This window comes from Manacus candei, unplaced genomic scaffold (genome assembly GCF_025592945.1).
Source record: "Manacus candei isolate 608988 ecotype Guabito, Panama unplaced genomic scaffold, ASM2559294v1 h1tg000065l, whole genome shotgun sequence".
NCBI classification, from domain to species: domain Eukaryota; kingdom Metazoa; phylum Chordata; class Aves; order Passeriformes; family Pipridae; genus Manacus; species Manacus candei.
In genome coordinates, this window is record NW_026138113.1 from 9,269,539 (window position 1) to 9,281,702 (window position 12,164).

The 12,164-nt window shown below is 38.3% G+C and overlaps 1 protein-coding gene across 1 annotated transcript in view; it reads right to left on the reverse strand.

Moving 5' to 3' along the window:
• LOC127479047 (neural-cadherin-like) overlaps positions 1-12,164 on the reverse strand; it is a 61,220-nt gene that overhangs the window by 22,909 nt on the left and 26,147 nt on the right. Inside the window, exons 7-17 of the mRNA XM_051805530.1 lie at positions 11,661-11,803; positions 8,766-8,938; positions 7,594-7,762; positions 6,705-6,875; positions 5,619-5,791; positions 4,459-4,626; positions 4,006-4,255; positions 3,781-3,908; positions 2,608-2,794; positions 1,738-1,881; positions 365-648 (exon numbers count right to left, since the gene is read on the reverse strand). Coding sequence (XP_051661490.1) covers positions 365-648; positions 1,738-1,881; positions 2,608-2,794; positions 3,781-3,908; positions 4,006-4,255; positions 4,459-4,626; positions 5,619-5,791; positions 6,705-6,875; positions 7,594-7,762; positions 8,766-8,938; positions 11,661-11,803 — 1,990 coding nt within the window. The remainder of the gene's footprint in view (positions 1-364; positions 649-1,737; positions 1,882-2,607; positions 2,795-3,780; positions 3,909-4,005; positions 4,256-4,458; positions 4,627-5,618; positions 5,792-6,704; positions 6,876-7,593; positions 7,763-8,765; positions 8,939-11,660; positions 11,804-12,164) is intronic.

Sequence of the window (12,164 nt, forward strand, 5' to 3'; positions counted from 1 at the left end):
TGAGTGTGCCAGGGAACAGCAAACTAGGGACAATTCAGTGCTTTGCACTACAACAACAATGTAGATATTCTAGTACTAAAATAATATTACATTTTTCATATGCATAGAGGTAATTTAAATATGCTATTCTGATAGCTACTTTAAAATGCTAATTATTTGCTCTTTAGGATCATAGACGATCCATCTTGTTTCTCCTACTGTCTTTGTAACTGTTTTTTTCTCTAAAAGTCCACTTCTCCTCTTCCAGTGACAAAAAACCTCAGTAAAACTAAACTTCATGAATACATATGTGCTAGATTATTGTCCCACAGTGATCTGTGCACTCTCATTGAAATATCATAGTCTCTGAAACTGAATACACTACCTGAAGGACAAAGACTGGTAATGCATCCAGTTCCTCAATTATACTTCCATAGTACTCATTGATAGAGAAAACTGGAGCCTCATCATTTTTATTCATGACATTGATGATGATAACGGCGTAATCTTCCCATTTCCCATCAGAGGCCAACAAGTGGATCTCATACATTTTTGTTTCTTCATAGTCCAGTGGTTGGGCAATAAAAATGGCTCCTGTTTCTGGATCGACATCAAGGACTCCTCCCGTGTTTCCAGCTGTGATCTGATACCGTAATTTAGCATTTGTTCCTGTCAATTACCAACAGGGTCAGAAAACACACATTCCTGGAAGCAGACTGAAGCATGGCATGTTGAGATGAAGTACAAACTATACAATAGCTGATTTGTGGTATTATGGTTTTGTGGTCTTTTAAAACATGCAGCTATGTCAGATTACTTATCAGCATTTTCAACTCTGGTATGTCTCTAATTATAAAATGCGTCTTTGCCATGACATAATAATTCTGCTTTTACTGTATTAAGAGGACAGAAATAAAGTGCAATATATCCATCATATCAGGTCACCTGTCCAACACTATAGAGTAGATTTACAGACAGTCTAAGTAACAAACTAATAGTTCCTTGAGTAGGTAAATCCTTTTTCAGTACATCTTTGTCACATTTGCCTCAGCCTCCTACAGAGTGGGTGAGCAATCCAGTGCAGTCAGGATTTACTTCTACTTCACAAACATACTGACAGAACAGTCCTTTGGGACTTGTGCAACAAAAAAAGTAGGGCTTCACCATACAGTGGAGTCAAATGAGTGATGCCCCACAGCCAAAAGATGCAAGTCTGTACTGTTCCCTCTCTCATTTATGAGCACTGGCTGTGTACTTACTTTTACATGACCTGTGGCTGAATTTCTGACTGATTTGTGGATAAAACAATATAGCTAAGATTCATCACATGCATTTAGGAACTCTAGATTCAAATAAGAGACTGTTCAGAAGAAAAAGCAAAAGAACAACTACACTGCCCATTGAGAAAGCAAATGAATCTCACTGAAATTAAGTCTGATTTATTCTAGTTAAGCAGGACGTTTATCCTGGCACCCATTTGTAAGAAAATGATATGATCTATAATGAATCTGTATTTTCTGGCACAGAAATTATTCCATATCATCCCACATTAATGCATGTCTCCTGAAATAAGAGATTACACCTTACAGCTCCCTTACGAACTGATGTTCATGCCTGATCAGCTCACACCTAAAAGAAGTTTTAAAATCTAGAGACAAAAAGACATTTCCCTTCCTAACACCACTAAATATGTCTCGGTATCCTGAAATTAACTCATGAATATTTTAGACACAGCCATGGGGAATCTCAATACTTTACCTTCATCTTCATCGTTAGCACTGACTGTGACAACAGTGGAGCCCACGTCCTGGTCTTCATCCACATTCACTTCATAGACACTTTGAGCAAAGACAGGCTCGTTGTCATTCACATCACTGATGGAAACACGCACATAGGCCGTGTCTAGAGACACGAGGAACGAGAGATTAAAACCCTCAGCTGTGCCACTTCTGTCACCTACGATTCCTTAACCTGTCTCGCTGCACATTAAATGAAGACAAATATGCAGACAATACAGAAGCAAACCCTTAGGGTTATGGACCATATATATACCAACATTACTCAAAAGCACTTGGCTATCAAATGAATGTCACATCCAATTTGTTTAAACAGATAATACATGAATAATTGATGCCTAATACGGCCGTTGTACAGTTTTTAGTCATAACTTTTTGTCCCGAAGCCACAAAATTTTAAGTTGTTATTTAAACAGGGAGATCAATCAAGAAAGGCATTTTCTATCTTGAACGTTTCTACTTCATAACTACTTTTAACTGAATACAGTACCATATGCAGTGCTTTGAGAAACACTTCCACTGCCCAAAGATCTGCATTGTACAGATAACAGGTGCATCTTTACTAGCCAGGAAATTCTCTCTACACTCTAAATATGAAGCTCAAGTTTTGCTTTAATTTCAGAACAAAAAACTTGCTTGATGATCAGATAAAATTTATCTCCCAGCTGTGACACAACTGTTGCACAAACAGTAAAAAAACCCATCCTGAAACCAAACCAACTGATACTCTTTCACAAGCAGATTTGAAAAAAAGGAAAGTAACATTTGATCTTGCACTTCAGAGACCAATCCAGGTAATAAATATCACGCTTGTTGCAGACATGTCTCTTACCAGAGTTTGGTTTCCCATGTTTTCCAGGTCTGGCTGATTCAGAGCCATCCACTGACTTGACTTCTAGAAGGTAGGAGCCCTTCTTCTCTCTGTCAAACACCGAGGCCGTGTATATTGAGCCTGTCTGGGAGTCCAAGCGAAAATGGGCGTAGTCTCTGCCACTGTCATGTAACAGGGAGTAAGTTATCTAAAGGATTAAACAGAAGTTGTTAATCTATGGAAAGTTCACAGTTAAATAAGTATACAGGGAGAGGAAGAACAGTCTTGTGCCTGAGAACTCGATCAGGGCCAAGAAAGCCTGGTAAAACTGCATCTTGAGCAATCTGAAGTCAATTAACTTCCTTGCATGTTGACTGGTGATCTGTAAAGGAAATAAATCTGTCTTATCTAATAAATTCCCAAGTTGACTAGTACATGTCTGCACAGTGCTTGTGCAACAGCACTCAAACTCAGTTAAAGATCCCAAGTACTAATATAATAGCCCAGGTGAGCTGGATTTGAACTTGCTCAGTATTGTGGATCATGTTCCAGTCTCCATTTTATATACATATATATATACATATATATATATATATATATACACACACACTGTGTGTATATATATATATATATATATATATATACACACACGTATATATATCTATATACACGTATATATATATCTATATACACGTATATATATATGTTTCTGTGATTGCCCTCAGCTTGCACTCTTGTTCTAAGGATATACCTACTTTCAATTTTTTAAATCAGCAAGGAATATCTCCACTTTGGGTGTTAACTTGCCATATTTTGTAAGGATTCAGTTTGCAATACCCCCAGTGATTTACAACTCGTAGAAGCTTTTAACATGGTTTTTCTTCCATTAATTTATCCAATCTCATTTTAGGCCTATGTAGACCTTCCAAAACAGAGCATTCTATAGCAAGGACTTCACCTAAACTCCAGGTTGTATAAATATTTCCTATTTGTTTTGTCTCACACATACTAGTTTCAGTTTCATTTTTCACATGGCAACACAGAGAAGCTTGTAATAAACTACTTTATTTCATTCTACATTTCCCTATTAGTCCTCCCTTTTCTAGGCTGAAGACTCCCAGACTACTTAGCCATTGCTCATACAGAAGTTATTCTCCACCCTTCATCAAGGGAGATGTAGGTCCCCCTCCTTACCTCCCCATTCTGACCAAGGTCAAGGTCAGTGGCAGACACCTGAATGACAAATGTCCCAACATCAGCTCCCTCTGTTACTGAGGCTTCATAGATGGATGAAGTGAAGAATGGGACATTGTCATTGACATCTGAAACACCAAAAGAGCACAGACAGAGAAAACTATAAAGCATTAGAGAAAAAAATGTGCACGATTCTGGTGTAACATCCCTGAAGGGCCGACACACCTGTGACATTAATGTAGACCGTGGTAAACGCTGCCAGAGGAACTGCAGCAACGTTCTGTGCTCGAACCCTCAGCAGAAAGCTCTTTGTTGTTTCATAGTCCAGGGGCTCAGCTACCAGGACTGAAGCAGAACCATCATGTCTGTTTGGAGTCAGGTAGAAGCGAACCGGCATGTTGGTCTCTGGAACAAGTCCCTCCTCCAGGTTGTAAGTCACACGGGGATCACCAAGGGGAGAAGTTGCTTTGATTGTCTGCACAGTTCAAAAAGTGTGTGTAATCAACACTTCTGCAAGTACATCAACATTTCCCAAAGCTTTTGTGTTTTGACTCTCCCAGGTACTCAGCTACAAAACACAAAACTGTTACAAAAGCTCACATTTAAACAAATAAAAACCATTCACTTACTCTAAAGCCTTAGAGCTACAGACAGACAAACAACTCTGTCCACTCTTACCAAAACTGAGGCATCTCGTGTAATATTCTCTGGAATAACAACTTCATAGCTGTCTCTTTCCCACTGTGGAGGCTGGTTTTTTGCACTGGTAACAGTTACAGCAAGTTCAACTTTAGTGCTCCTATTACCTCCATCTGTAGCAATAACTTCTCGAATTATAGATGACCTCTGAACAGTAAAAAAGGTTTCATTACAGAAGGTTTTGAATAGGGCTCCAAAATAAATTGATACGTCAAATTAAAGGCACACTTAAATCTACACAGAAGAAAAATATCTTCAATTGAACTCAAAATATTAAACAGGTGTAAAGTTGATGAAAATTCTGCTATTTGCTTTACTGAAGATTGCTGGAATATTTTGATATGTGTCTCAATACACCTTAGTACATTTCACAAAAACTCTAACCAGAACCAAAACAGCCCACTTTGTGAAGCCCCTGAGTTCCCTTAGCTTACCTATAAAAAGTTTTTATTAGGTCTACAGGGTTCTTAGATTCACTAAAGAAAACACACTAAAAGGACATATCTTCACCAAACTGTGTGTCAGTAACTTAGAAGTTAAATTTCAGTATTAAAAATATCTGTTAGGTATTTAAAAACTGGCATCTACAATAACATTTTCATTTTAACAAAAATTACTTTAGAACTCTGAAAACCTCAAACTGTTTGTGTAGATGTTTAGAAATGGTCAAACTGATCAATCTTTCGTGCAACAATTTTATTCATTATGCCTTCATCTTCCTGAGGGATAGCTACACTTAGTCCACCACAACTAATATAAATCAAGTAGGGAATCTGCATCAGGACCAAAATTTCACACTCAGGTTTGTGTCTTAACTCACTGCCTGTTAACACGGTGAAGTCCTACACTTGGGTTCCTGCTCCCCTGCTTATGATCCCAGCCCTCCAATTAGCATGTCAAAGCTAGGGAAACGGGAATAGCAGATCCTCAGAGACAGTGCTGCTTTCCAGCTGAAAGCAAGGTTTGCTTATATGCAATTTACAGTCAATGAACTCATGAGCTAAAAGCCTTAGACTCAAGTTCAATTTAAACACAGCGTATTGATCCTTCAGTATGACGGGGCAACACGAACTCATGGCCTCAGTCCCTCCCGGGGTACACTGAGATAATCAGCTTAGAAAGGAAAGCAAGCACCACACCTGAGATATGGGTTGGTTCACAAACACCCAGCCTGTAGTAGGATTAATCTGAAAGTAATTTGGTTCTTCACTTGCTATGGAATATGTGATGGCAGCATTTGAGCTGTAGTCATCATCCCGGGCTGCAACACGCAGGAAGCTGGTCCCAACTCTTGTGTCCTCTCTTAAGAAATCTAATGTAAGGAAAGGATATTTCAAACACATCATTCATTCACTGAAGTACCATCGACATCTCATTTAGCCATGAAGAAATACTAAAGTAATAATGTATGGAAGCTATAACTTGATCTTCCTTGGAACAATGGCCATACATATTGCACTGAGTATTTTAAAGGGCTGCTATCACTCCAGAGCTGTGGATCACATTTGAACTTCATGTTATCACATTTATAATCTAGAATTCTTATTTCTTATAATTTTTAAAATTGTATTTTAATAAAGGACTAATTGCTCTGTATTATACTTAAATTGAATTTTAATTTCTTGCATAAAACCAGAAGGACCACATTGTCAGAAACTACTTTCTAGGATTTGCATTGTAAAACTAATTGAGAATTGTCAGTCTTCATTTTTTTATTAATATTATACATGTCTTGGGGTGCTTCCATAAACAGGAAGGGTTTTTCTGAAGAACCAACAAGGAGAGGTAAAACAACAGACAATGAAGAATTATGAAATTCAAATGGGAAAAGGAAAACTATGCAATCAAAAGTTATGACAGAAATCTATTGGATCTGAAAACCAAGGATACAGTTAATGCCCAGCACTGCACACCCACATTGTTATCACAGGTTCCCCATCCCTGTGCAGTACCAGACACTTGGTATCCTCAGGTAAGGGAAGACATGGCTATTGCTTCCAGGAATTTTCCCATAAGGAAGGCCTATGAGCCAAGACCATACTTGTTACATCACATTACACAGAGTAACAGTTCTGCAACTAATTAAGGTAAGAGCATCCCTGGCTGCAATCACCTAGTTTGTCACATATTCTACCACCAGGAAGAAAACAAAAACCCCAAAATCTGAGACATCAGGCAAGCTCACACTCAGGCCACCGAAACTCTATCCAATGACTCTCAATTACATTCATAGTGGGTGTTTTCAAATCTGGGGTCATTGTCATTTTGGTCCAGGATGACAACATTTATCTGACATATTCCAATGAGTGGTTCCGCTGCCTGATCTGTTGCTGTCACAGTGATGGGATATTCCCTCTGTTTTTCTCGATCAAATACCTGAACAGTTGTCAGAACTCCTGAAAACAAAGTAAATACCAGACAGTTAAAATATTAGGCATTTGAAAATATTCTACATGTAGATGTTTTCTACAAGCAGAAGTTTAAATACACCTGTAACATGAACTTTGGGTTCAAGGATCCAATGACAAGATTTCACAATTTCAGCAGCTGACACTGTGCTGCTCAGGCAGATACAAACTTCAGTTACACTTACATTTACAAACAACTGGACTTAAATTTAGAAAATGCAGATAAGAACCAAACTAACTTTAAGAGAATGAGTTTGTTAAAGAAATATTTCTTTTGAAGAGCAGTAAGTACAGGGCAGAGGAATGTTTCATGCCTTCCATCCTCCAAAAGTTCAGCCTGAACTTATTTTCAACCTTGCAAGACTAAATTCCTTTGCTGTTTGTAAGACTACTGTCACTTGGATAAATCATTTATATGCCACTAGCAATGTTGCAGGATAATGTTTGGGTTTTTTTTAAATCCAGTTACAAAAACACACAAGTTACTTCACACAGCAGAATTTTCACATTTCAGGGAAAACATCAGTTTTAGTTCAGTAGTGGACACGTATGAAACTTAGTTTCATGGAATACTTGTTCATGCAGTTAATACAGTTTATATTTTGTCTGCTGTCAAAAAAACTAAGCATGAAGTCTGATTTTATTTAAGCCTTTTTTCCACCAGTGTTACAAAGTGGTTTCTAAATGTTCTGACATTTTTTTTTACCTGTGTCAGGATGAATAGTAAAGGCTGGTAGGACACCATCTCTGTGCATCAAGCCATATTTCACTATACCATTGGCTCCTTCATCAGCATCAGTGGCTTCAACCTGCAGTACAACTGTCCCTGAAGGCTGGTTTTCCAAGACAGAAGCATGTTCCCGATAATACTGGCACTAAGACAGGAGAGAAAATAAAAAAACAACAGAAAAATCAAGGACTTACCATGCAATTACTATAAAAAAGATATACCAGAGGAGGAAAAAAAGGAAAAACAATTCAGCAACACTTCCATTCCCATGCATTGCTGTTAATGTTTTATCTGTACCATCATTAATTTACAGACTTCACCTGCTATTTTTTGGTTATGTGAACCACGCATAACATGAGGCCACTGAGCATCTCCAACAAATGAAAATATTTGGAGAAAAAGCTGCAGTTACTTCCAAATGCAAATATTTTTCTAAATTAGCAAAAGTCTAATAAAAAAAGAGGGCATACACTTGCCCAAACTGCAGAATTGCTTTGGTCAGAAAGGGATTTCTACACAAAGTAACTTGATCAAGGAGAGGTTACTGAGAATTTCCAAGACTGACATGAATAGTTGCTGACTTTTCAAAATATGCAACACTGTCCATCAACATTTGAGCCATCAGCATCAGACCTAAAATTTTTAGACAACAGATCTTTAATATGAATTAGCATTCTGAAAACAAATGACAGCATTTATTTTTTACAGTACTTTTCTATTTAAGCTAAAACACTCAATGTTCTCTCATCAGTTCCAGACCACGAAAGGAAGCCTATGTAATTTGGAGAGGTACTTTGGAATATTCTGAAACAGGTCCACTGCATAGACAGCCATCCCTATTGATTCCTGCTCACACGTCACATGGAAACTCCAAAAGTGCATCACAGCCTCATGTTCTGGAATGCCAGAGATGAGGGGTGGTTCAGGGAGCACAGCGCTCCCAGAGCAGGATACAAGAGGAGGACAAATCCTGCTGGTCTTAGGGAGGGGTGGAAAAGATGGAGAAGACAGAGGCATCAGGACTCAAAGGAGAGGGAAGCAGAGCACCCTCCCAGCAGCTCATCTGCTGCACACTTGCAGTGACAACACAGTGTTAAATAAACATTTACACACAGTACAACACAAATGAATGAGCCGCAAATATTTACCTTTTGAAAGACAGGTTTGTTATTGTTGACATCATCAATTTTCACAACAACCTGGGCTGTACTTGTAAGGGGATGGGGCCCTCCAGAGGCATTATCATCAGTAGCTGTGACATTAAGCACATATTCTGTCCCCTGCAGCTTAGGAAACGGGCTTGAACGAAGTCTAACTAGCCCTGTAAAAACAACAGGTTGTGGGGTTTTTTTCTACATTAACCAATTACCATTATTATTCTCACCAGTAAGAATGACAACAAACCATTCTGGTTTGCCTATTCACCAATAAACCATAAGGCTGCTGCAGTTTAATTTAACTATGGTGTTTTTACTGCAGTCTGATATTAAAACAAAATTAGGACATCACAACAGGTTTGTCTGCAGGTATGGCTACAGAGCTAAATGAGACAATAGCTGCTACACCTCAGCTGACCTGCACAGAACAGCTTTCATCTACCTGCTGCAGAAAAAATGGAAAACAAAACAAAAAAAAAAAAAAGACAGAGAAGCATTGTGGTAGATTTGTGTTTTACCTGCACCTGCCCCACCAGTGAGCCTGGCTCTGCTGCTGTATCATTACTGCAATGAAACACGTGCCACAGCCTCCTGCTGCAGCTGCCACCCACAGCTCAACTGAAACTACTTCAACTTTGCCTTCCTGCAGCACAGTCACAGCAGCATTTGCTTTAGAGGCACAGCCTCAGAAACCTCTATTTTGCTACTCTGATAATTCCCTCACCTGCTGGGTGGGATGTAAAGGCACTGTCAGGGAAAGAGGTGCTACAAAAACAGAGACCATGCAGTGAGGAGCTGTCCTGCTTTTGCTCCATCATCCATCCATCACTTCTGTTATTCATCAGGAATAACAGTAATTGCCATTACAACAGATGATTGTCACAGCTTCAGTGTCACTCAATTTGCTTGCAGATGTATTGTTTTAGCTGCAGCACTTATCTTTGACACATCTCCACTTTACCTTCACATTTCTGCCAAGGGGGTACAGACTATTCCCCTGACATCATCCCTGAAAAGGAACTGCTGCAAATCACTGTATAAACCTTTAACAGTTTATTCAGCAACTAAAGCCCAAAAGTGTCTTGGAAAAAATGCTCATGTTCCTAAAATAAAGTTTCAAAGACTATAAAATTAATTTCCAAAAAGGTATAAACATACCTATACATGATTATCTACATTAAAACTATGGAGCTAATCCCAAGAGATGCTATCAGTCAAATGTTAAAATGCTTGGAGCACTTAAAAAAAGGGTTTTCAGAAGTGTCAGATATCTTAATGCTGTGGCAATTAGACACTTTCAAAACCACTGCTCCTCTTCAGGTGACAAAGCATCTTAAGAAATTTAACTCTCAGAACCTGAAACTCTCTTTTTAAATCAGAAAGGAGCTCACAATAAATTCAGGATTATACTTCAACACTTCCAAGTTACCTGCAGACCATATTTTTGGGAACATTTCAGAATCTACACATTAATATTGCAAAACCATGACTGCATTGAAATTAAAATTTCATGTTAAGTGAACTCCATGAAATAAAGAGAAAGAATAACTTAGGGCAGCTTATGCCTTCCTATATATTCGATGCTTATGCTTTGAAAACTCTAAGTTCAAATTTTGATTGCAGTTCAAAATACAAAGTAGTTTAACTGAAGTTAATTAAGTTAATTCAGGCCTTCAATGGGATTTCAGTTTGTTTGCCTGTTTCAATCTCAAAACATCCTCTTTTGTTTTTTTCAAGCAATCAACAGCCAATCAATCCTATTAATTTAAAGGGATATGCCAATCTACTTGTATGTTGGGTGTTTCTGCAATTTTTTATTTATTTTTTTCTAATGAGAACACCAATGTGGTGGGATTTTTTTTTCCTGTTCATGTTTTAAAAATATGTGACTGCTGAAAAGAAAAAGATGTAAAAAATTGCTAGTTCAGAACAAATGCCTTAAACTGAAAAGTATTATCCACACACTTTTTTTTCACATGCATGCAGTGTTCTTGGCTAAATAACAGTGGTCATGGGAATGATTTTGTCCTTAAATAAAAACTATTTTTTTTAGCTCAGATTTTATATACTTTTGCCTTCACTGAAATAAAACAATGGTAGTGTCGTTCTACCTACAAATGCATCATTTTGTGTCAGTACAATAAAAGTAAACTTGGCTAAAAAGTGTTTGCTCACATGTGTAATCAGGACAGACACAAGCACGGTGGGGGGGAAGCCTCATCTAAAAACCAGAATGTCCAGTTTCCTACATCAAATGCTATTCAGATCCTTGTCTGACATTTTGGGATGTCACACTGTTATCAATAACATTCTTTATTAAGTTACTATCTATTAAGCTCCCTGTTATCTATAATAATGTTCTATTAAGTTACAGACTGAAAGCAAACACTGAACAAGTAAAGAGGATCAATCATACAAAACTTTCAGGAAATTATACCTTTTTTTAACATTAAATGAGAGTCTGTGCATCCTTCCCCTGCACTTTTTAAAATTAAGCTTCAAAGATAGCATTCAGTTCTATAATAGCTACCTAATTGTGACCAAATCAGCCAAGGGAATGGCTGGAGCTGTGTCAGGGCAGGGTTTGGTTGGATATCAGGAAAAGGTTCTTCTCCCAGAGGGTGGTTGGCACTGACCAGGCTCCCCAGGGCAGTGGGCACAGCCCCAAGGCTGCCAGAGCTCCAGGAGGGTTTGGACAACATTCTCAGGGACAGGGTGGGATTGTTGGGGTGTCTGTGCAGGGCCAGGAGCTGGACTCTATGATCCTAGTCAGTCCCTTCCAACTCAAGAATATTCTGTGGTTCTGTTCTGTGATTCTGTGAAATTCAAAGTGCATCACAACAGAATCAACATGACTGCAGCAGCAAAGAGCTAATCTATCATTACCTTTCTTAGGGTCAATAACAAAGTTTCCCTTCTGATTCCCAGACACAATCTCATATGTTACACCATCTCCATCAGGGTCAACAGCATTAACTGTAGCAATCAGGGTGTTTGGGCCTGCATCTTCAGAAACAAAACTCCTGTAGCTGTTAAAAAAAAAAAAAAAAAAAAACACAAACAAAACAACAAATGACAGCAATTTATGAATTTAGACAGGAAATAATGTACAGAGAACTAAGCTTTACAGCATCTACTGATTACCTGTTCAGAGGGCACTGCAGAGATTTGTAATGTACTAATACAACTGCACTGGTACAATGCTTCTTTGTTAAGCAGTGAAATAGCAGTATTGATGATCTGTCCAATCATCCATGTCTTTCTGTCATTAACCCCCACAGGTTTCCACTGTAAATTTCCAGCAGAAATATGGCTTTGAAGCTCAGACTTGTTGAAGACTTGTGCTAACTGCAGAAGTCACTCGGGTTTTTTAATTTAAAAAAATGAGCT